Source organism: Myxocyprinus asiaticus, chromosome 39 (assembly GCF_019703515.2).
Source record: "Myxocyprinus asiaticus isolate MX2 ecotype Aquarium Trade chromosome 39, UBuf_Myxa_2, whole genome shotgun sequence".
Taxonomy (NCBI): domain Eukaryota; kingdom Metazoa; phylum Chordata; class Actinopteri; order Cypriniformes; family Catostomidae; genus Myxocyprinus; species Myxocyprinus asiaticus.
Window position 1 is genome coordinate 8256272 of NC_059382.1, and position 26282 is coordinate 8282553.

The following is a 26282-nucleotide window of genomic DNA, read 5'->3' on the forward strand; positions in this document are numbered from 1 at the left end:
TATGCACTGTGAATGTATCACTTTACAAGTCATACAGTATAGTCAAAGATGTCATAAGATAGCAATGACGAAATGTAAATGTTTACGAACTGATAATCTGCCATTTTACTTATGATTTGTGTGAAAGGGAATAAAAGTAATTTTGTTGTATCGCCTTTAGTGTTTTTTACCTGGAAACTGGAGCGTTGCGTGCAATGAAAAATCATGAGAAAAAAATAATTTTGCCAAAAAGTAGGTATAGTAACTTGATTCTATGTGACCAGATTGGTTAAAATGGTTCTGACTAAAAATCACACGGAACAAATAAAGCCAATATAATATCAGATTAGGTAAATAACTGCTTTAAATAAATGTGATGCCGTGAAACAAATTTAAGTAATGTCATTTATGAGAAATACCATAAAATCAACTTATGAATTCATGAATTCTATATTTTATGAACCTCCAAGGATTTTTTAAATATGTACTACTTATGTCTAAAGTTGTACATATGTAAAAGGGTTTACATTTTAGAAGCTATTAGAACAGTAAATAAATGTGCGTGCTAGAGCCAAACTTCACCTACTATAAACACTAATGAGATAACGTTGCATTCTCACACATATACACCCTCTCTTTGTCTCTGTCTCATTCGTACTCTTAATGCTTCCTGTAAACTATACAGCACCAACCCAGAATCCAGTATGCAGAGAACATGATTCAACATTTTCGCAGTTCTATGCATTGAAATCTTGAGATTCAGGCACCTGCCCTATGATGCAACATTACTCACTGTATTTCTCATCAGACTTGAGCAAACATACAGACTCTCAAACAAATAGAGCTTCTGTGAAGAGCAACACCCTGTGTGTGTGTCTGCGAGTGTGTGCAATGGCAGAATCAATGGTATTTAGTGGTGGATCAGTCAGGCAGAGACGAGAGAAAAGAGCACCTGGCGGCAGAATCATTCAGTATTGATATTTAAACGCGGTCTCGCCGAACCCCGTCTGCATGCCCTTACACTGCTAATCAGCTCTTCAGCTGAGACAGAGAGCTAGAACATAGTTACTCTCAAGTATGTGTGTGTATGTGTGCGTATGAATGTCTTTGAGCGGGTCAGAATGATCTCCTGATCATCTCGAAATAAATTCATTTTGACACGTTCATCTCCTTTTTCGCAATAAAGTATCGTCTGTAATTTAACCACCGTGATTCCTTTATGTAGCTCAAATTACATCAAATCTCTTTTTTCCCTGTGTCAGGAAAATGGAAATGTTACAAGATTTAGCAGCTTTTCATGCATATGCAGACTTCATGTTAATCAAACGGCAGCTCAAAATCTTTTCTTGTTGAAAATATTATGTAATTTTTTCATTGACCAGGCATCATATTTCTTAATTGCTTAATTTATTTAGATCCTTTTGAATGCTGTCAGTACAATCAGAAAAAGATTTGCTGTGATGTTAATTATGAAGGTAAAATTGTGCCTAAATGATTTGCATGCACAGAATAGATTTGTGAAAGCATAAATCAAATTGCAAGCGTAAAAATAAATTGCATGCACACAGAAAGTTTTGTAAAGTTGTAAATCAAGTTGCAAGCATAAGAAAAAATATTAGCGATACTTTAATGCTTTTCATAAGTGTAATTCATGTGTTGAGAATCTGTAATTGCGTATTAACACAAAGTCAATTTGGTGTGTATTCTTCTGACGTACTTTTTCCTATCATATAATTTTGGCACTGTTTTTGTGCCTAAACATGTCCAAAAACATTGCAAACCTGCAATCAGCAATATACAAGCAAAGAAAGGGTGTCATGAACAGCAAAACGGATTGACTGCGTAGAATCAGACTGTATGTGTAAAATAACCTACTGCAAACGTGTAAATGACTTGTGTTTGTGGCATTAATATTTTCCAAAAATAAGCTGATATACACTGTTCCGTCTTCCCTTTGTTGCGCTCAAACTTTTGGCATAAATTTCTCACTGAAAAGAGTTTTGCAAGCACGAGGGGGAAGGTGAGTCTACTTGCTTGTAGTAACCAATCAAATGAGGTTTTCCTTGACCAGTTTACTCTGTCCTGATTAGTTTAATAACGTGACATACCGCTTGTACTTCATATGACTCAGTGTCGTTCCTCTGGGTATCTCTCCTCTCTTAAAAGTTAAACTGAAATATTAATACTTACACGTTCTTTTATTGTGAGTGTAAAGTTGAGCTGACAAACAAAAGTCATTTACATGTTTGCAGTAGTTTATTTTACACATACAGTCCGATTCTACGTGGTCAATCCGTTTTACTGTTCATGAAACCTTTTCTTTGCTTGTATATCGCTGATTGCAGGTTTGCAAAGTTTTTGGCCAAGTTTAGGCGCAAAAACAGAGCCAAAATTGTAAGCGCGAAAAGAATACACACCAAATTTACTTTGTGTTAATACGAAATTACAGATTTACAACACATGAATTACACTTATGCAAAGCATTAAAGTAGTGCTAATATTTTTTCTTATGCTTGCAACTTTATTTATACCTTTACAAAACGTTCTGTGCGCATGCAATTTATTTTTATGCTTACAATTTGATTTACACTTTCACAAATCTTACTCTGTGCATGCAAATCATTTAGGGACTATTTTACCTTCATATGATGTCATTTTCAGCTGTCACCTTTGTAATTTAAATATTCATAAACTTTCTCAATGCGTTGTGAATGTAGTGGGAAGTTTCATTGTGACGTCACTACGCATTCCATTTTGTTTTCTTAGGCACATCGAAAAACTTTGCATTTAAAGATGGGCAAGCCAGGGATCCTTATTCTGAACACTTTGAAAAACAGTAGACCACCCTAGGGACTGCCAGGTTTCAATTTCATGTCAACAGTCTTTAATCGCTTACATGTTATCTTGAACAGACTTTCCCTGGCCCTCCCACCCGCTGACCTGGGAACTGTGTGTGTGGCTGTCTGCCTGTAGGATCTATGTCTGACCCTTATGGAAATGAGAGATGTGACTATCACCTTGTTCTAACTGTATTTGCAATGGTGTGAGGCCATATCAGAGCATACAGTATATGTTATACTTTCACTCTCTGATGACCTGTCAGGTGCTATCAGTTCCTCTCTCTCTCTCTCTCTCTCTCTCTCTCTCTCTTTCTTGCTCTGTAACTCCAAAATATTTCACCTTCTGACTCTGAGTCCAAAATAGCCAAACAAATAAGCCCATAGCCCATAGTGTCAAAACTTGAGAATAGTTCATTCGCATTGATGCAGACACCAAGGAATATAAAAATGCTTCGGACATCTGTGATTTAATTTGTTGTTACATCTTACATCAGTGTTAAGGGAAAAAACAAACATTCAGACACATTAGTTCACCGTCTCAGTCCCAGAGTGCCAAAGTAAAGACCCAAACTTATAGCAATTCTTGAATTTTTTTTATTTATTATTTAAAGTGTAAAACATGTTTCATGCAAAAGGCTAAAACAATTTAAGTCTAGAAAATGAAACACCACGGGTGCTGTTAACTTTATTTGATTTAAAGCTGCAGTGTGTAATTACTGGCACCGAAGAGAATTTCAAAAATAATGAATGAGGTTTCCTAAACACTTCCCCTATCTGTCATTGGTCAGATAAGCATGGAGTCCTGTTCCAAACTGATGCCATTGGTATAGCCAGTGTTGATATGTTGGTGCTCTCAAACAAACAGAACAATGTTGAAAGGGCCATAGACCTTATTCCTGCTAGCGCCATCTTAGATTTTTAATAGAAATGACAATTGAGGCTGTGAGGGATAGACTTGCGGTCTCTTCAGTGGGCTGTACTGTGGTTTAAAGTGTTTTTGGATTGATCCGTGGACAAAACATTGATAAAATATCTGTCCAAGAACATTCAGTATTCAGAGAACTCCAGACAACATGAATTGTGGAAAATCAGAGGTGATCTAGGAGCTTTATACAGCTTTATACTATTTGTGCCATTGAAGAGATGGTAAGTCTATCCCTCACAGCCTCATTGTCATTCCCATTAAAAATCAAAGATGGTGCTAGTGTGAATAACCTCTATAGAGTATTAAGCACTTAAAGCTAGAGTTTACCAAAAAATCATTTACTCACCCTCATGTTTTTTACAAACCCATATGACTTCTTTCCACGCAACACAGAATGAGATATTAGTCTGAGTGTTTGCCTCCATTACATTCTCTTTTTATGCTTTTTGTTCTCCATTCAATGAAAGTAAATGGTGACTGAGGTTAACATTCTGCCTAAAATTGCCGTTTGTGTTCCATGGAAGAAAGTCATTCATTTTGGGGTGAACTATCCCTTTAAAATCAATCTAAAATCAATGTAACTGATTTCAATTATCATTCATAATAGACAAAGACCGATGTTAATAACGAAAACATCATTCATGATGTTGAATTTCATACAGTTACACCCACCAGCATGATGATATTTTGACACATGCATTTGGAAAGTATCAAGATCAACATGTGAGAAAAACAACAGTAGTTATCACTCATCACTTGGCAACACACCATAGTATTAGAGTATCTGATGAAGACAACTGAAAAATAAAAGATAAGTGTGCATAAGTTAATTTCCAAAACACTTGCAATGTGCCATTTTACTAGTGCATTTTTTTTAGAAATAGCTCAGAAAAGTAGTTAATTCTGAGGAAAGGTCTAGCGTATTGTTTGTACAAATATCACTTGTTTGATTTTGTTTTCTAATGCAAATTATGTTTTTAAGTTTGGCTTAAAAGGATAGTTCACAAAAAATATAAATTCTGTCATCATTTACTCACCCTCATGTGTTTTTCCAGACCCATATGATGGAAGGCAGTATGCTAGCCTCAGTCACCATCTTCTTCAGCTGTGGGCTCTATTTTCATGGCCGCACTAGGTGCAGTGCTACGTGCTGTGACCTTGCCCTACATCTTATCCAATTTTCGTGCCAGCGCAAAACTCAAGTGGCCTTGGGTGGGAGTGTTTGCACTATCTGTGGGAGTATGCGCCCAAACTATGGATTTATTGCATGTTGATGAAGTGGGGCGAAGCGCAGTTAGCTATTTTCCTGAGAAATAGAATCAGAATCAGAATGAGCTTACACATACAAGGAATTTGTCTTGGTGACAGGAGCTTCCAGTGTACAACAATACAAAAACAATACAAAAACAGCAGCAAGACATAGATAATAATAAAAAATAAAAAATAAATACGAATTATACACATACGTACAGACACACACATACATACATACACACATACACTTGGGTAGTGCAAATCTAATACAATCTGTTATGTACAGTGTAAATGCAAATCTGTTATGTACAGTGCAAATGTTTTTTTGTTTTTTTTCAGAGGAATGAAATGGCAGAAGAGGTTGGATGTGTTGGATAAATATAAGAAAGACTAAACTGTGTATTGCACATAGTTATAGCTCAATGGGGCAATTTAACTGTTCATGAGATGGATAGCCTGAGGGAAAAAACTGTTCCTGTGCCTGACGGTTCTGGTGCTCAGAGCTCTGAAGCGTCAGCCAGAAGGCAACAGTTCAAAAAGGTAGTGGGCAGGGTGAGTGGGGTCCAGAGTGTTTTTTCCAGCATTTTTCCTCACTCTGGAAGTGTATAGTTCTTGAAGGGGGGGGGGGGGGTGTGCAGGGGGCAACCAATAATCCTCTCAGCAGTCTGAACTGTCCTTTGTAGTCTTCTGATGTCTGATTTCGTAGCTGAACCAAACCAGACAGTTATTGAAGTGCAGAGGACAGACTCAATGACTGCTCAGTAGAACTATTAGAAATAGTAGAACTAAAATAGGTCATTGCATTAAGACTTTCGAGAACCATGTCAAATCTCGTTGCAAAGCCCAGATTCATGTTCCTGCATTTGCAGTTTTGGGATTCCACCAGCAGATGATATCAAAAAGCTATCGATCACTTCTAATACTGGCTGTGATTTATATGTCAGTAGATCAATATGAGTAATAATAATAATATGTTTATTTTGTATAGCACCTTTCCAAAGCTTAAGGACGCTGCACAGAAATTAAAAATAAAAGATTAAACAGAAACAAATAACAAATATTCATTACAAAAAAATTAACAATGGGAAATAAGCAAAGCATATTTCAAGCAGCTGAGACACGGGCAAGCAGGGCGAGAGCCAACAGTGCCAGAGAGGTCGATAGAGAACTTACAACACATACAGTACATCGCTATCAGAAAGCAAGAGACCCAAGAGCAGAGGAATATTTCACAGGATTTATTGACAATAAATTAGAACACAGCAGGGCTGGTGAAGCGTGGGGAACCCGGCACTGACTGCAGCGGGAATTCGATGGGTGAGTTCGTAGGTGTGTGTGCGTAGTGGCAGTGTAGAGTCCAGATCTATGAGGAATCCTCCATGAAGAGTGTGTTCGTAGGCGTGTATACGTTGTGGCAGTGTAGAGAGCAGATTCATGAGGAATCCTCTGTGAAAGGTCAGTGGGGACAATGGCGAGCGAAGATGCAGGCTGGATGGTAACCGAAGTCCAAACAATCTAGCAAAGATCATGACACAATGAAGGTTTTAAGTAGGAAGAGAATCAGCGGAGAACAGGTGCTGTCAGCACGCTAATTAATGGCATGATCGGCGTTCCCATGGGAACAATCAGTGTTCCTATGGAAACGGCGATCACGCATGCCAGCAGCATCTGAGACACATGAGGGAGAGTAAAAACAAAACAAACCGGCTAACTCACCAGGACCGTGACAGTACCCCCCTCGCCTCCTGGCGTCCCCACCAGAGTTACCTTGCCGGAGGTGGAACTGATCAGTGAGGGCGTGGTCCAGGATGTCCCGAGCTGGGACTCAACATCTCTTCTCAGGTCCATAACCCTCTCAGTCAACCAGGTACTGGAACACTCTGCCCCTCCACCTGACATTGATCAACCTCTTGACAATAGACGCCGGAGAGCCCTTAAACTAAACACGGTGGAGGTGGGATGGGTGTGGTGGAGTGCAATTTAGAATGGAAAACCGGTTTGATTCTAGAAACATGGAATATGGGATGGATGCGTTTAAGGTAGGGAGGTAACTTGAGACAGACCACCACCAGACTAATGACCTTGATGATGGAAAAAGGCCCAATAAACTTGGAACCCAGCTTATTTGAGAGGAGTCAGAGCGGAATGTCCTTGAATGTGTCTTCTCAAGTTCTTGAATAGCCCACTCCACCTGCCCATTTGTCTTGGGATGGAAGCCAGAGGACAAACTCACAGTAGCCCCCAGCTTTAGGCAGAATTCTGCCCAAAAATGTGACACAAATTTGGGGCATCTGTCAGAAACCACATCGACTGGGAGGCCATGAATGTGGAAGATGTGGTTAATGACTGCCACTGCTGTCTCCCTCACTCTGGGTACTTTTTGGTGTGGAATGAAGTGAGCCACCTTTGAGAATCGGTCCGCAACAGTCAAAACGATTGTGTTGCCATGGGAAGGGGGGGAGACCGGTAACAAAATCCATGGCTATGTGAGACCAGGGTCTCGAAGGGACTGACAACGGTTGGAGGAGCCCAGCTGGGGGTTGACAGGAGGATTTATTAGAAGCACAAATGGAGCAAGCATCTACGAACTGGCATACGTCCTGAACTAGCGATGGCCACCAGAATCTCTGTCTAATGAGTGCCTGGGTGCGAGCTGCCCCTGGATGACAAGCGACATTGGATGAGTGGCCCCACTGTAGGATCATCTGGTGTTTCTGTCCAAGGAAGAGCGCTGTGACAGAACCCTTCTGACACCAACCTCCAATGCATCCACCTCAACCACAAACTGACTTGAAGTGTCGGGAGTACTAAGAATAGGGGCGGTGGTAAACATTTTCTTTAATTTAGAAAACGTGGCTTCGGCCTGTTGATACCAACAAAACTCAGTGTGGGTGGAGGTGAGGTCCGTAAAAGGTGCGGCGAGTTGTCTTTAGTTACTAATGAACCAGCGATAAAAGTTGTGAACCCCAAAAAACTCTGCAAAGCCTTGTTGTAATCTGGGGTTGGCCAATCGGAGACAGCTCTGACCTTGGCAGGGTCCATGTGCACTCCCTTGGATGAAACGATGAACCTCAGGAACAGAACTGACTGAGCATGAAAAATGCACTTCTCCGCCTTAACAAAAAGCTAATTCTCTAGCAGTTGCTGAAGCACCTTCCTGACATGCTGGACATGTTCCTGGATATTCTGGGAGAAGATCAGAATATCATCTACAAAATATCAATAGACAAACTCAAAATGGTAGACCATATCTCTGAGCACATAATTCACGAGCCCCTGGAAGACTGCTGGGGCGTTGACCAATCCGAAAGGCATAACAAAATATTCAAAGTGCCCCCCATGGGTGTTAAGCTGCCTTCCACTCATCCCCCTCCCTGATCCGGACAAGGTGATAAGCATTGTGTAAGTCCAATGGACGCTCCCTGCAAGGGTTCAAAAGCTGAAGACAATAAAAGGCAAAGGATAATGATTCTTAACCGTGATGTCATTCAGCCCCCGATAATCTATGCAAGGTCTAAGCGAGCTGTCCTTCTTCTCCACAAAGAAGAACCCCGCCGCTGCCGGAGAAGAGAAAGGATGGATGAGACCGGCTGCCAGAGAATCATTGATGTACAGGACTGTGAAAAAGTTTAAGGCACTTGTGAAATATGTTGTATATTGAAAATATTTTCAAAAGTAATGCCATAAATATTTTTGATTGATCAATTAATGTCGTACAAAGTGCAGTAAACATAAAAAAGCTAAATTAATATTTTGTGTGACCACCCTTGTCATCAAAACAGAACCAGTTCTCCTGGGTACACCTGGACACAGATTTTTAAGGTTCTTGGCAGATAGGATGTTTCAAGCATCTTGGATAATTTGCCACATATCTTCTATGCGTTTAGGCTGTCTCAATTGCTTCTGTCCCTGACTGACTCGATGTTCAGTGGGGGGTTCTGTGGGGGCCCATGTCATCTGCTGCAGGGCTCCCTGTTCCTCTATTCTATTCTATTCACATAAGAAATGTTTGGGAATCTAAAATCTATATTTTCTATTAACACACTAAAACAGAAGATAAAAATAACCATGTAAAGACAAATGTTTTTGTGAAAAATCTTATGTGTCTAAGACTTTTGCACAGTACTGTACCTGTTCATGGCCTGCCTTTCGGGAGCAGAGAGCAAAAACAGCCATCCTTGTGGAGGAGAAGTGCCAGGGAGAAAATCAATAGCGCAGTCATAGGGTGATGAGGAGGAAGGGTCACGGCGCGGGACCAGCTGAACACTGCCCTCAAGTCATGGTGTGCCAATGGTACTCCGGATAAATCTGCCGATTTTATCCTGAAACAAAACACAAGACTGGACAGGGGAGACAGCAGAGTTAAGTCAGTGAGACATACAGTACGAACTCCAAGCAAGAACAGTATTGTTTGACCAGTCTATGTGTGGGTTGTGCGTTACCAACCAAGGATGCCCCAACACTACCTGTGCTGATGAAGATTGGACCAGGTGGAAGGATAACTGTTCCGAATGATTGCCGGAGACTAAGGTAACTGGCTCGGTGGAATGTGAAAGCTCATATAATAGGACACAGATGGTGCAATAACCGGAGAAGAACCTCCAAATTGAATTGCACTTGACCTAGACCATTTGTGCTTTGAGTTTGTGATTTCACCAAACCCTCTTGCACATAGACTTAGCGCATAATTGCACAAAAATATCAGGACTTTATGACCATGACTACTGACTTTGCGCCTATGATGTATCGCATAGCGCTATGCTTAAGGCAAAGCACTTTGCAAAAACTTTTTCATGCAATTAAAAAAGTGAATGATGCTAACATTTTGCCTAGCATCCCCTTTTTTGTTTTACTCACCCTCATGCCATCCCAGATCTGTATAACTTTCTTTCTTCTGCAAAACACAAACAATATTTCAGCTCTGTTGGTCCTCACATTGCAAGTGAATGGTGAACAGAACTTTGAAGGTCCAAAATGCAATATAAAAGGAATCCATAAGACTCCAGTGGTTACATCCATATCTTCTGAATTCATACGATTGGTGTGGGTAAGAAACAGATCAAAAATTAAATATTTTTTTAACTGTAAATCTACACTTTCACTTCCGCATTCTAGTGTTGAAGTGACTTTGACTTTCACATCCAGCTACCTACTGGTTGGGGCTGGTCAAAGGTGGTGATTGATAGTAAAAAATGACTTAAATATTGATCTCTTTCTCACCCAAACCTATCACATGGATTCACCACTGGAGTCATATGAACTACTTTTATGCCTCCTTTATGTTGTTTTTGGACCTTCAAAGTTCTGGTCACCATTCACTTGCATTGTGAGGACAAACATTGTGAGGAGCTGAGATTTTCTTCTAAAAATCTTAATTTGTGTTCAACAGAAGAAAGAAAGTCATACACATCTGGGATGGCATGAGGGTGAGTGAACGGTGAGAGAATTTTCATTTTTGTGTGAACTATCCCTTTAAATATACTTTGACTTGTCATATGGGCTTAGTCAAGACATAAACTTTGCCAAATACTCTTTCTGACCCTTGACTAACACCCACTTTCTCCATACAGAGAAACATAATGCAGTTTTGTGGGTAAAGCAGTTGAGCGTACAGTCTGGCTTTGGTTTCTTCTACAGTTATTCTCTGTTTTAGTCACAGTGGAGGTAGAACTAGCTGTGTGATCATTTTAAGTGAGTTTAAATGGGGATTTAAAGGCAGAAGGGACAACTTTGTGCTGGCTCATTTCTCTAATGTTCTTTCCCTGCTGACGGTGCAGTGTGCTAGTAATGAAGTTAATTTAATGTTGGTGTAAAATGGCTGGGGGGGGATACACGACTTAATTCAGAGAGCTTTGCTGCTGTAGTAAACTTTCATATGAGATGTGGAATTGAAGGTTCTCTTAAAGAATGCAGATGAGACATAAAATGTGTAGACGCAACCTTGCATATACACCTTTGTGGGGACTTCCCACATGATTTTTTGGTTGTTAACACACATTTTGTTTGTGTGTGTCCATGTGCATGTGTGTGTGCAAATGTGTATTCTCAGTAGTTGTCAGTGTGTGTGATGCAGTTGACCACTGACAGAGTCACTGTCTGTCATTCGTTCCGTTAGCATACAGAACATGCACAAACACACATGCTAGAGAGATCCTTATAGGTGGTCTAGCAGTGGGGAGAATGTTAAATGGAGTTTAATGGGATGAATGGTAGGGAGTGTTTAAAAAGACCTCAGAGACTAATGGACCAGCTCAGTGTGCGCAGACGGCATGCTGTTCCTCTCAAAGCACACACACTCAAACACATAGACTCATACAGCACTGTGTTTGGAAGCCATGCTGTTTTTCTCTTGAATGGATGAGTGGTTGTAATTTGTCATGTTTTAATAATTTTTTGGTGATTGACTATCACACCCACATGGGCTGGGCGAAATGGGCAAAAATTATCACAATGTTTTTTTCTTCATATTGTTCGGTATCAATATTTATTATGAGCTACATTTCATACCATTAATGGGGAAGGACAGTCATTCATTTTTAAATTTTCGACAATGTTCTTCTTCCTGGTTTTACCCTGACATGTGCCAGCTACGTAACCCATACATCACGTAATTGCAGTAGCCTAAAAGTCATTACGTCCACTGAAGGACTTTCTTGCATGTGTCCAAAAATGTGTGGACGTGACTGTGGATCATGAAAATAATGAGCAAAATAGTATCAGAATCAGAATCAGAATCAGAATGAGCTTTATTGCACTGTTCTCATGTACACAAATAAAAATAAAAAATATGGTGATAGGAGAAACAAGTGAACACAGAATATTACAGTGAGACACAGAATATAAAACAATGTTAGTGTATAAATAGACATACAAATAATAGGACATATAACAAAATGGCGTATGTACATGTGCAAGTGGAAATGTATGTGCAAGGTAGGGGTATGTACAGTTATTGAATTAAATATGTGAATTTACATATGCACATGAGATATGTATTTACATTATTGCACTTTGGGGGAGTCTGAGGCAGTTTAATTGTTCATTAGGAAAATGGCCTGAGGGTAAAAACTGTTCTTGTGCCTGGATGTCCTGGCGCTCAGTGCTCTGTAGTGCTGGCCAGAGGGCAAAAGTTAAAAGAGGGAGTGGGCAGGGTGTGTGGGGTCCAGAATGGTTCTACCTGCACGTTTCTTCACTCTGGAGACACTCAGGTCTTGGAGGGTGGGCAGGGCAGTTGAGCACCTTTAATCCTCTCAGCAGTCCTGACTGTCCGTTGTAGTTTCCTTCTGTCTGATTTGGTGGCTGAACCAAACCAGACATTTATAGATGTACACAGGACAGACTCAGTGATGGCCGAGTAGAACTGTGTCAGCAGCTCCTGTGGCAGGTTGAACTTCCCCAGTTGGCAAAGGAAGTACATCCTCTGCTGAGCCTTCTTCACAATGGGGTCTATGTGGGTGTCCCACTTCAGGTCCTGAGAGATGGTAGAGCCCAGGAACCTGAATGACTCCACTGCTGCCACAGTGCTGTTTAGGATGGTGAGGGGGAACTGTCCATTGTAGTTTCCTTCTGTGTTCCTTCTCCTGAAGTCCACTATCATCTCCACTGTTTTGAGCATGTTCAGCTCAAGGTTGTTGTGACCACACCAGAAAGCCAGCTGATCAACCTCCCATCTGTATACAGACTCGTCACTGTCGCAGATAAGGCCAATGACCGTGGTGTCGTCTGCAAACTTCAGGAGCTTGACAGTGGGGTCTTTTGCAGTGCAGTCATTCATTTACAGGGAGAAGAGCAGTGGAGAGAGAACTCATCCCTTAGGAGCACCAGTGCTAATAGTCCCGGATGTAAGTTTCCCCAGTCTCACTAGCTGCTGCCTATCTGTCAGAAACCTGGTGATCCATCGACAGATTGGGGTGGGCACGGAGAGCTGGGTCAGTTTGGTTGAGAGAAGATCAGGCATGATGGTGTTGAAGGCTGAACTGCAGTCCTCAAATAGGATCCTTGCATAAGTCCCAGATCTCTCAAGGTGTTGCATGATATAATGCAGTCCCATATTGACAGCATCATCCACAGACCTGTTTGCTCGGCAAGCAAACTGAAGGGGGTCCAGCAGGGGTCCAGTGATGTCATTCAGGCAGGCCAAAACCAGTCTCTTGAAGGTCATCATGACCACAGACATGAGACCGACAGGTCTAGAGCACCCTCAATTGCAGACCAGGGCAAACTACAGCCTGTGGGTCAATTTATCATGAACATTTTTTATTAGAGCTTTCATTTATCTGGCTTTGGGACCTATCACGCATCCACAAGCTTGTAATATGCTCAGGGTTGCCAGATCATAGATGCAACACCCCAAGCAGAGATTTATAAATGCACAAATAGGAAATATTTTGCCTTAAGTCATATATAATTTATGCAATCTGGCAACCATGCGTGCGAATGCGTGCTCACTCTCCTCTTCGAAAAAATTATAAAATACTTAGCCCTCGATAGTGCAATATTATGCTCAAAGAAAAGTGTGATGCAGCCACTCCGTGTCCATTTGTGAGGCTGCATGTTCTGTTTAGTGCCAAGTCTGTGAGCAAACCTTTTCAGTGATGAACTTCAGAAAAATCCCAATAGATCTTCGCATAATTCGCACACAAAGGGGACACGCGAGCAAAACCAAGTGAGAGAGGAATATGTTTGTTCTTTGTGTTTTTTGTGAAATTCTGAAGTCCCTCACACCTGTATGTGAATGTTACTCTGGCAGTAATCATTTATCAATGTCATGCAGCCTGTTTTATTCAGTTGTGTGCTGAACTGGATGCCAAACAAACCATTGACAAGACCCACATCATGACCCATGAGCATGTAAACAGGTTGATAATGCTTTCAGAATAAAACAAGTAAACGGGTCAACTTTGCGGCCAACTTTAAAATAAGCTTTTAGAATCTATTATTTCCGAATATTTTATTTTACTATTAAACCAGACTCCTGATGTGGAGTGTTAAATTTAATACTAAATTACCACTGCATTGAAGTATGGTAAAATAAACAGTTAATAATTATACTCAGCCTTTATTTAGCTTTACTTACACATTAAAGAAAAGTAGCAGCAAAACTTCAAGCAATCATTTCCTTGAATCCCAGCAAACACACAAAATTCCCTGCATTTTGTGAACACACAAAATGCTGCATCAATGTATGTCCTAATATGCAGGTGCAGCATTTTGCTGTCATTTTCAGCGACATATCATGTGAAAAAAAATCAAATAGAAATGAAGCAATACATGTTCTGTACATGAAAAACTGTACTTTACATTGTTTTAGTAGAATTTAAACATGATTTAATCTATTACAAAATATGTAATTATGATACATCTCCACTTTATACAGAGCACCCCCACTATTTTCAGAAGCACCCTCAGTGATTTTGATTTGGAACCGAGCCTGGTCTGGGAACACAATTTCTTCCGCAAAGTATAGCTAAGTTCACACTTACAAAGCCATCATGTCTAATGTAATAGGCCCTAATGGTTACTTTTTCAAACTTTTAACAATGTTTAAATTTAGCATTTAAAATCTTAGATGCTTGAATGTTTTTTTCCCCAGATGTTTGTTCAGTTTTAACAGGTGTAAGTACAGTATAAAGAAAATGTCATTTTGTTTACTCTCCCAAGAGCTGTATGTTATCATTAAAATTGCTTTGTATTTTTTGCATCAGCTCGCAGAAGTTTGGCACCATCACGTTGCAACATATTTGTGCTAAATGTAAACCAAATTAAATATGTCTCTTTGAGAAATAACAGTTGGCTGTGGGCTGTCAGCAAGGGCTGATGGAGAGAAATCAGCAAGCTGAAACGATGACTCATCATGTTCAAATTAGCACGACTGATCGTCGGTTTGATTGACAGCTGCGAACAGTTTGGCCCATTTAGCTATCTCCATCTGACCAGACAGAAATTAAAGACTAGTAAGGAAACAAAATACCATTTATTTAATCTGTATTGAAATTAATTGAAATAACTTTGGCTGTGTGCCTATTGCTCTTCATATGCTGAGGGGTCATAAAAAACAGTAGTAATGAGTCTTTTGTTCAGAGAACCTGACATTGCATTGGCTTGGCTAGAGCTTTGTGGTGAACGAAGATACACTTTTCCTCAATTCATGGTTTAAGCTTATTGTTTTGCTCATGAGAGAAGGATTGTGGCTGTTTGAGTATTGTTTTTAGGTGGATGAGGGAATAACATGAAAATCTTTTGTGCATGGGTACGTGTGTGAGTTAGAGAGATAAGAGTTTGGTATTATCTTTCTAACTAACTAATATTTCTTTCTCTTTACCATACGTATATACTGTAGTTATATGTACATACTACTGGTGAATTCTCAGGGCCAGCAAAGCCTTCTCTGCTGGTCTAACATGCCCAATAAAAATGACTCTGAAAATAAATAGGCAGAAAGGTGAATGATAATGAAAGAATGACAATCACTTTCCACTCCTAATTCATCTACAAACGAATATGGGAAAATGAAAAGTTTATCCAATCAGAATTTATTCATTGACGCTTACAAGCAAAGTGTGACACCTGTATCACATTGCATGCCGAAGCTGAACTCCATGGCCGAAGCAGCGCATGAGTCTGAGCTCCACCCTGTTAAGCCTTCAGGATCTCCACTGAATCTGTCAACAGTGCAAATTAATAGGCATCTAATGTCAGATTGTTAGACTCATCACCCAATCAGATTGATTTATTTGTTCTTGGTGAATGTGGTCATATGTCCCAATCGAGGCCTTTTAGCTGGCCTTGAGTGATGCAATCATGCACTGAGTGATGTACGTAATTTGAAAGCGAAAAGCGTGAGCTCAAGCTGACAGAGTCGGCTGTCATCACTGCCGCTATCACCATTGAGAAAGAGATTTTATGGGTTTAAAAACCCGAGATGTTCTGCATGAATGTGTGATTGCTTAATTTATTAGACAGGACAGGAAGCTGATTTTCACTTCAAGTAAATTAGTAAGTGCTTTTTCATTGTTATAGCAACATCAGGAATTTTCGAAATGTAAATTAGGCTGCTTGAGCATTCAGTGTCATTTCAAGTTTTGAAAAGTAATCGTGTACCCTGAAGGAAACAAAATTTATTGCAAGCGACATTTAAATCATAAATATTATTAGATAGATTTTTTTCCAGGTATTATAGAAATCCTTGGAAGATTCATATGAAAAATTATTATTTTTGAATGTCAGTTCGGGAGACATTTCCAACTCTTATTTAATGGCTTGAGCATTCAGCATCTTTTCAACTTTTGGCTTTTGTGCATGGACGTGTTTTTAAAATGTCAACTGGTAATATTAGTTGGCTGCTACATAATGTATGATGTCCATAGGGTGTCTTATTCATTGTGAAAAGGTGTTTTCTTAATGGTATGAATCGCACAGAAGGCCTAGACTTAAAATGTACAGGTCGCCACTGGTACGTACTATGTGGTCGGTCTGATGCAAGCTCAACTGTCGTTACTTATAAGTAAAATGACAGTGTGTCAGCATGAAAGTGCAGCAAAATGATATGTACACACACACACACACATGATCAGGCACACTCAAGGAAATGTGTGTACTCTGTAAACACAGAAGCAGAGAGGCATTTATAATGCCTGACGAAGGCTCCTCTCAGGGTCGCTAATCATCAGTCCAGATGTGTCGAAATATTTGCAGTGCTTTTACGACTGTAATTAAATAACAATTACAGCTGACTAACAGCCTTTTCCACCCTGTCTGTGCATTTGCCTGTGTGCCCATTTGTGTGTGTGTTAACCTCAGGGGGACAGAGCTCGAGTCATGGAGCAGTGTCTGTTTTCACAGCCAATAACACGCTAATGAAGAACCCATCAAAGTGGAGTGTGTGTGCAAGAAAAAAAGAGAGAAAGAATGAGTGCCTGTGCTATTTGTCCTCTTCATAGATGTACCGTCAGCCATGCATGCTCCTTTCAAGATGGGAACACATTGCTTTTAATAGTGGAAAGGTGGACGGAGTTGTCCAAGTCCATTACAGAATGGAACGTTTTTCCTCGCTCTCCGCTCTGTCATTCTTAATCAGGTTAGTATGTTGTGCCTCAGTGACGTGCACAGACCTTAGCAGGGACAGGGGCAGAAGGTATTTTTTTAAAGTACCTTGGAGTACCATGACAGCATCATGAAATATGAACATGATCATTCATTCAGTACTATGGCATTACCCTGGTAACGTGGTGCACGGTGCGAAGGCATGATGAGAAAGTGTGAGCACGAGGTGATCGACTGTGTTCCACGAATGCTATAGGGTCCTTGAATAACATATAACATGCAAGTAAGGGCAGCCGGTGGAGTTTCTGATTCCCCCCTAGGGTATGATGGTGCCCCACTAGGGAGTTGGTGTGCTACGCAGACTGCGTAATATGCGTATAGGGAGCTGCGGTACTATGGAAGCCTAATGGTATTTTTTCCTGAAAGTGATTAGTCTAATGGCTTATTAGTTTCAACAAAACCAAACTGGCTTTGGCTGAACCTGACAGCTCCTTCAGTTTATGTCAGTATTCTATAAAAGACAAATTTAATGTCTATGGCTGAAAGCGACGCAACCGCTCCCATTATAATGAATAAATCTGTCTAGACTAGTGGTACACGATATCAGAAATGTGGTAGCAATCGAGTATTATTATTTTGATGAACTTACAACACAATACTTGGAGTGGACTTTTTATTCGACCTGCTACTCATCTGAGGTAACAGCACTTCAATGCTCCGGGGCGAATTCAAAACTGCATTTTTTGCTTCCTTGAAGGGCACTCCTGTGGGAGGGAATGCACTCGAAAGCTCGTTCAAAACGAAAGTGAGAAAATGAATCTTTTCTCGGAGGGCCCTTCCACAAGACTGTTAGCGAAGGGTACATTCATACAGAGTACCCAATTCAAGGGCTCTGCAGTTCGGAGTGAGTATAGGGCATAGGTAGGATCACTTGCGATTGGAATCCTCCCCCGATCTGCTGTAGTGCATTTCTTTAATATGCCCACGATTTACAAAGAAATCTCATAATAACACATTACTACTTTTATTGTGAAATTATGATGAGATTTTAACGAGATTTGTGCCCCTGCTTCCCCCGTTCTGTGCACGTCAGTGTTGTGCCTCTCAACATGTTAAAAAGGATGGAGAGATCCCTAATGCCTGTTAATTAACACTAATCATGATTGTGAAAACATGTAAACAATAACATAAAAACACACTCACTACTTATGTTCATGCTAATACTCCCTGCCAATATGTTCAACATTTTCTGATCCAAGTACCTCCTAATTTAAAAATGCTGGAAATTCTTGGTAACAGTGGACAATCATCCATTAATGACAACAAACATTATCTTATTATGGTAGACAAGAGACCTAATTTTTCAGTAAATGAACCATAACCCTAACCTTTATATCCTTTGCCAACATGTCAATGTATTGACTGACAGAAAGAGATTTACTCTTGTTTAGTAATGGTCTACGATCTATACAAGGTTACCACGGTTATGCAAAACCTAGAAATACAGCTGAAATCTGTTAAAATGATGTTTTCTAGGCCTGTAAAAGTAATGGAAATTAATAAAATCTTAAATATCATGGAAAAGTCATGGTGATTTCCACATTTTTCTAATTGTTTTCTGCTCTGAAATTTTTAAATGGTTGGATATTTCTCTTGTTTAGCATAAATCTGCTAAAAGCCATCTTGATGAGCAAACCGTTCTCTTGAGACTGTTTCTTTTAGTGAATTGGGCATATCAGTTCACAAATGGATCTAAATGGTTCATTAGCAGGGGTGTAAAAAGTACTCAAAAATTATACTTAAGTGAAAGTATGGATACTGGTTGAAAATTTTACTCAATTAAAAGTCCAAGTATCTAGCCAGAAACATACTTAAGTGAAAGTAAAAAAGTACCACGTTAAATTGTACTTAAGTATTAAAAAATTAAAAGTAACATAGCAAGATTTGATGGCGATTCGATATCGATTCATATGGGTATATTTCAGTTATAATGTCCCTTTTGCTTACACACGAAAGACATTCTCACTCAGCTAATTCTGTGAATTATACAGGGGACCTTCTTACTAGGTACATTACGAAAATATTAATTTTACTAATTATATTTTATTAGTTTTTCATCATTTGTCACATTTTAGCTTTTTAAAACTGAACAAATCAATCTATTTAATCAATAAATATTATACTATATTGTATATATATATATTTTTTTACATCTTTATTGTTTAATAGCATAATTTGTACTATTCACAGATATTTACATTGAGTTGTTGAACACCGGTACTGTCTCTTTAAGAAAACCCAACATTTTTGTAAAGAGCATCTGTAAACGAGCGAAAGTTAATGAGTAAACAGCTTTATCTCATCTGTGCTATGCGTGATTAGAATTAAATATTTATTTGTTGTTGTTTTTGATCAACAACTGACTGCAAAGAACAGAAAGAGTACTAAAAGAGACATTATTCATTGACAAATCGGTTGCAAGGATCTCGTCTTTGGACACACATGGAACAACTTTTACTCTCAACACGCAGTGAAAGGATCTCGCTGTTCAATACTCCACCACTGAACTACACAATTAATTCACTGGTGAGTGAAATCTAAACATTTACCAGCCAGTTGCCAAATATATAAATTTTTAGTCATATAGCGCAAAATTTGGTTGCAAAATAATAATAATAATAAATATAATTATTATTATACATATTTTGTCCAGCCCTAGTAAGTGCTCTTGCTCTGGTGACTGACCTTGGACCGTGCTTGCAGCTGAGTCATGTTCATCCATCTTCTTTTGCCAGTGATTGTTATAATTTGACTCAGGCAGAGGTCAAGGTGCTGTGCGTTGTGGTAATTGATGAGACGTGATAACACTTGTCAATGACCAATGACCATGTTGTGGCCAGTTACATTTTATGTTCAAACGGATCTAATTGGTGGACTAAATAACATTTAACTTAAACTTGGCATCGGTGCAGTTAGATTGGTTTGTTCGTATAAAGGTAAGATGGAAGAAAATGATCTGCAAAAATGGAACAAGTACTTTAAATATAAATAAAATTGTAAGGAGTAAAAAGTACTATTTTTTTCTTTGAAAATGTAATTAAGTAAAATAATTCAGTTTAAACTGCACTTGAGTAAAGTACAAATCTCCAGAAATAATACTTAAGTATAGTAATGAAGTATAATTACTCAAGTACTTTACACCCCTGTTCATTAGCAAATCAGTCTGAATCAAAATGGTTTCTAAAAATCCTTATTTAAAAAGAACAATTGGCTGGAAAAGTCATGGAAAATCATTGGACAACCTGGTCTCTTACTTTTTGCCCCGTTCCTCACAAAATTCTAACTTAATATTTAATCAAGACCCTTTTACTATAGCGCATGACTTGCAAGTCAATACATTTCATAACCAACTAAATTTACAAGCTTGTTCGATTACAAAAGGAGTGGATAAAAATATAGATTTTCCGATGCATCACGATCTTCATTTGAACAAGCTTGATATTGATTCTTAAATCCCAAGATTGATCTTTTACTCTTTGCACAACCCTCCACTACAATGAGATGAAATTACTCACATTTGCAATCAAATTTCACACTATGCCACTAAAATATATAAATTTGGCAACTTGTTACTAAATGTTTACATTTCACTCACCAGTAAGTGTGTCATATATTGCTATTCTTCAGCAAGATGCTTTCAGTGCATGTTGTGAGTTAAAAGTTGTTCTGTAGCATGTCCAAAGACGAGATCCACGCGACAATTTGAACAACGTCTCTTTTAATACTCTTTCTGTTCTCTACAGTCAGTTGTTGATCAAAAACAGCTAAAAAGAAACATCTAATTCTAATCCTGCATGGCACAGATAAGATGACACAATTGGAGTCCTGTCTCATTAACATGCGCTCATTTCCAGACGCACTTTACGGAAATGCTGGCTTAGTTAAAGAGACAGTACCGGTTTTGCACGTTCATTAAATTAAATTGTAAATAGTATAAATTATGCAATTAAACAATAAACATGTATCAAAATATAATACATGAAATATAATATCTTGTATATTGATTGAATACATGGATTTCATTTTTAAAAAGCCAAAATGTGACCAAAATTATGAAAACCTAAAAATATATAATTAGTCAAATTAGTATTTTTATAATGTTCCTAGTTAGATGGTCCCCTGTATAATTAACAGCATTAGCTGGAAAATAATTTACTTCATACATAAGCAAAAGGGACATTATTACTGAAATATGACACGATATTGAATCGAAATCGGAATCGAATCGAGAGCTTGTGAATCGGAATCGAATCAGGAAATCTGTATCAATACCCAACCCTAATTATGAACAAATTGCGCGGTAGCTCAAGAAGGACCGGGATGTGAATCCTGAAGAGCATGGGACCTGACACATGAACCCAAATGTGAAAGAATCACCACAAAATGATGTGATTACTTCAGCAATTGAGTTCTTTATTTCACAGTTGCTATTTATAACACTATCTGTTAGGTTTAGAATTAAGATTTAGGGTAGGGAGGTAGGTTTGTTGATTTTAAACTCAGTGCATTAATCTTAAAAAATCATCTTGAACTCTCTTTTAGCGCCACTCAGTGGACATTTCACCTCAGAACTGCACAATATGTGTGTAATGTTCCACATGATGTCATTTTCCAAAAATGTTGACAGTTATTTTCTTGAGATCATGCAGAAAGTGTGGGAATCCTGTCTGTAGAATCAGCCGAATCAGATCATATAAGGTGTTGTACCCTCAACCAAAAATGTAAACTGCATCTAGAAATAAATTTAAATGTAAAGAATTATTTTTTTATTATTATTTTTTAAATAAATTTCTATATGTTTATCAGTCTGCAGTCCCACTTACATACAGTATTCAACTATATCACCCTCGACAAAAGATGACCTTTGACATTTTTTTTTTGTATTTTATTAGCTTACAATCGACCAATCGACTTACAGAACCAATTTAACCACAGTGGTTAGGTTAACATAAGACTTAATTGGGTTAATTGGCATCTTCAAGTGATGTAATTGGATAATTAGGTCCTCAGCAGGAAGTGAAGCCCTTCCAGTAGAAGTTTTTGCATCCTGCTTTGCGTTCTCGAGCAGGGAGCTGGTTTGTGTTCTCCACGGAACGCTCTAGCTCCATACGCAGTTCCTCGTTCCCACGTGCCATGGAAACATCATTCTCACGAGCCCCCATCTCAGGCATGGACAATTGGGATAGCAGCTCCTCTATGTCTTTCTTAGTCCTGTCCTAAGAGAGAGGGACACATTAAAGTACACACTAGTTAATATTTCTCAGGGTAGTTTGTTTCTGCATAGACACACCCTAAAGTTTTGGCTACAAAAAACTTTTGAACATTTGATCCGTTATTACCCAGGGAAAAGATCCGGACAACATGTCTTATTAATAGCGGGGCAGGTTGTCACACTGTATGGGGCAAATTGTCACAATTGGAACCGGCCAGTAAGCAGCCTATCATAGGCTTTTCAGCAAAATGTAAATGGTAAAATGAAACAAAACATTCACTCAAAGGAAAAATGTGAAAGGTTACATACAAAAATATGAAACCATTATTATTAACTGTAATTAATAAATTGCATCACATTCCAACATAAAATGCTTGACAATCTGCCCATTCCTTTATATAGCTGACCCTCCCCTGATGTATACCAATGTGGTTATATTGTGTTTTCTTATTTACCCAACAGTTATATATAGTTGAATATTAATATTTTAGTTGAAGCATGACATTCAATTTGTTTTTCAATTTGAAACAATTTTAAAGAAGGTGTTTAAAACCAACATACAAAACCACTGCTAGGGAAACAACTTTTTATGTATTGGACTTTTAACTTAAAACCTTAGTTAATGAGGTATAGCCCTTGTGACAACTTCCCTGTGTGACAGCAAGCCCCGGACTCGCCTATAATGGGATTTCTCATGGCGATCATTTCTGTTTGCTTTCCCCTCACTCTTCCTCTTATTAGGTGAAACAACACCCAGTGCAACTGTCTGATAAAGTTAATGATGTACAGTCATTTAGATTTACTTACATGAGGTGACAAGCCTTAACGAGAAAAGCTCTTTTGCATTTATAGGGAAATGTGTGTTTTGATTAGAACCAAATGTATTCCATTAACTGAGTTCCCTTATAATAAAAGAGAATGCATTTACTTATCAAAGCGTGAATGAGAAAAAACAGAGGGTAATTTAGAGAGAAATAGAGAAAGAGAGGGAGAAGTAATGACTCTGTCTCCTATAGACGGGGAGTGTAGTAGTTACCTCTTCAAACCTCAGATGTTAAATATAGATTAAACCAGAGCCATAAACAACTGGAACACTGTAATCTAAAATTGCCTTATTGTTGCTGAGTAAATATAATTTAAATTATAATGTTTAGTTCCGGTTCTGTCAACATCGTAAAAACTCGTAATAATTCATATGAAATGGCAAGATATTGTACGACTTAGCTTGTACAAAAAGATATGACTTTTATTCCCATAGAGACATTCTATACAAATAGAGTTTCAAATTGATACAATACAGGCATACAATTATATCTAGCCTCCTATCAAACACTTTTTATTTTTAGAAAGGAAACGTCTGTGAACAAATGTGACTACTCATTCTGGCATATTTATTTACACAGTACAAATGACTCCCCTCGTCTCGTTCCATACCCAATATTTTCTTTCTTCCATTGTACACAAAACTTATTTTCCTATTAAAATCATGGTTAGGTTTAGGGTTCAGGTAAGGGTTCAGTCAGACTATATGATTAAGTTTAGGTTAGGGGTTAAACTAAGGAAAAATCTTAATAACATTGTTAGTTGGTTCATTTATTTATTCATTTGCATGAGCCAACTCGTACGATTTCTTACAATTTTGCCATCTTTACAGCAATTTTTTTTTTATTTTCATTTTTTATGAGAGGTTAATGAGAGGAGTGGAATAGTATTTTAAATAACATATTAAATGTAGTTACATATTTACATTTACACATTTGGCAAGGTGTACATTTGATCAATATGGGTGTTCCCTGAGAGTCAAACCAACAACCTTGGCATTACTAATGCCATGCTTTACCATTTGAGTAACAGGAACAGAAATTGTAGCTTTAAGGTGTTATAAATGTGTAATAAAAAAAAAAAAAAAGAATAAATAAAACAGGTTAAAGCATGATAGTTTGGGAAGGTTAACATAAACATGCAGATTAAAAAAGAAAAAAAAAAATTGTTTAATGACGTGCTAGCTAGAAAGATATAGGCCCCAGTGTGCATAGAACAAGCAAATATAACTGCATGTGGAACATTTGCCCACAAGGTTTCTGTACCTCATCTGGTGGAGCATTGCACTAGCAACGCCAAGGTCATGGGTGCAATTCCGATGGAAAACACATACGTACCTTAAATGCACTGTAAGTCGATTTGGATACATTTTGTGAGACTCACCTGTGTAGCAAATCCAATCGCACGTGCTCTCTGCAGAAGTCTGCGATGGTGGAAGTCCATGTCCGGTTCTAGTTGGGAGTCACCACCGCGGCCACATAGCACAAGAGACAGACCCAACAGAGCCAAATAATAGTGAAGCTTGCACAGTCTCATTTCAAACTGCTCCAATCTTGTTCCACACGCTGAATGTTTCCGAGAAGTATTCAGAGGAACTGTGGTTCTGGAACCTTGAAAATCTGAGGTGCTCTTTTTAAACTCTGCCTCCACTCCTACAATTGACTGACAGCTGCCCAGGTTGCTGGGTGATAGTGGATTGTGATGTCATAAAACATTTAGATACTTCTGGTCCCCCACTAATGGGAGCCTTTCTCATTATGATAACAGAAGTGAACGAATCGTGACTTGACAGTGGGAGTAACAATAAAAGCATTAAACTGAGTGGATTCGGGTTTGTGCAGCTAATCTAAAACAAATACAACAGAGAAATGCCTGGGTGTGTGTGTGTCCCTTTCTCAGAAGCAAGCACACTGTGGCAGAAGTGAAGAATAAAAGCTTTCATAAACTTCTTAAATGATTCTGAATGAAGAGCCTAATGTGTCTTTTCTTGCAGCGTTAACACAGAAAGTATGTGCACTTGTGCTGCTGGGGACATGGCTCCACTTACTCTACACTTCTAGCACAGGTGCAACAGTGTCTTTGAAAAGTTAAGTGATTAATGGATGCTGAATGTAGCTAAAAGCATTGCTAAAATGATTTGATATGGTTCATGGCCATATAAAAGAATCAAGTTTACATTTTTATGCATTTGGCAGACACCTTTTATCCAAAGCAACTTTCAGTGTACTTATTACAGGGACAATACCCCTGGATCAACCTGGAGTTAAGTGCCTTGCTCAAGGACACAATGGTGGTGGCTGTGGGGATTGAACCAACAACCTTCTGTGTTTTAGCCCACTACGCCACCACCACTCCGATTTCAGTTCACTATTACTATAGCTCATATTTAGAGTTGTGAATTCTAACAAACCTCTAATCCTAAGTATTAACCCTTAAATTCATGGTGTTTCGACAAACATTATTCTATACCTCAGGTCTTTAGCGACCCGGCATTTATATCTATCACAAATGGATCTACAAAATGCACAGATAGTGTGAAATTTTCAAAACGTTTTCAAGACAATTAGAAAAAAATAGAATAGAAAATATTCTGATATATTTTGATGTTTTATTTTTAAAATATAACTCCAAAAAATAAATGAGGTACTGGGGGTGGAATGAGGTCCCGGGTCACTGAAGAACTGAGTATGCATTAAAGGGTTAAGCTTTGTGGTGTAACTCTTCATACACTTTGTGCTACAGACATGAATGATACCTCAAATGTTTTCTGATCAACTGAACCCAGATTTTTGTCTGGCAGACAGTAAAATAAATGAAAATGTCCCGTAGGTTTGCACTAAAGGAGGTGCCCCAGCCATATAAGGGACCAGAATATCATTGAGACTTTGGGGTGGGATTAGGGGCGTAACTAGAGGGAGGGCAGGGTTGGTAGCCGCCTTAGGGCCCAGGGTGAGAGGGGGCATGCAACAGACAGACAAAAAAAAAAAAAAAACATAAAAATGGCTACGGCCCGAGGGGTGATGAAAAATTACCCCGACAGTTTCTTTGCACTGAAGCCCGCAAGATCCAAGTTACGCTACTGGGTGGGATGTTAATTGGGCCAGTCAGAAACCACCAATCAATGCCCAAGCAATCATCTAGTGCACAC

General features: G+C 38.8%; 1 protein-coding gene across 1 annotated transcript; it reads right to left on the reverse strand.

Annotated features, from left to right (window-relative positions):
- Positions 1-21941: 21941 nt before the first annotated feature.
- On the reverse strand, positions 21942-24733 carry LOC127429974 (somatostatin-2-like). The gene is made up of 2 exons (XM_051679382.1): positions 24518-24733; positions 21942-22316 (listed from the first exon to the last, which is right to left on the reverse strand). Exons 1-2 carry the CDS (start codon positions 24668-24670, stop codon positions 22107-22109), a joined length of 363 nt encoding a protein of 120 aa, XP_051535342.1. The 5' UTR covers positions 24671-24733; the 3' UTR covers positions 21942-22106.
- Between the last annotated feature and the right edge of the window lie 1549 nt (positions 24734-26282).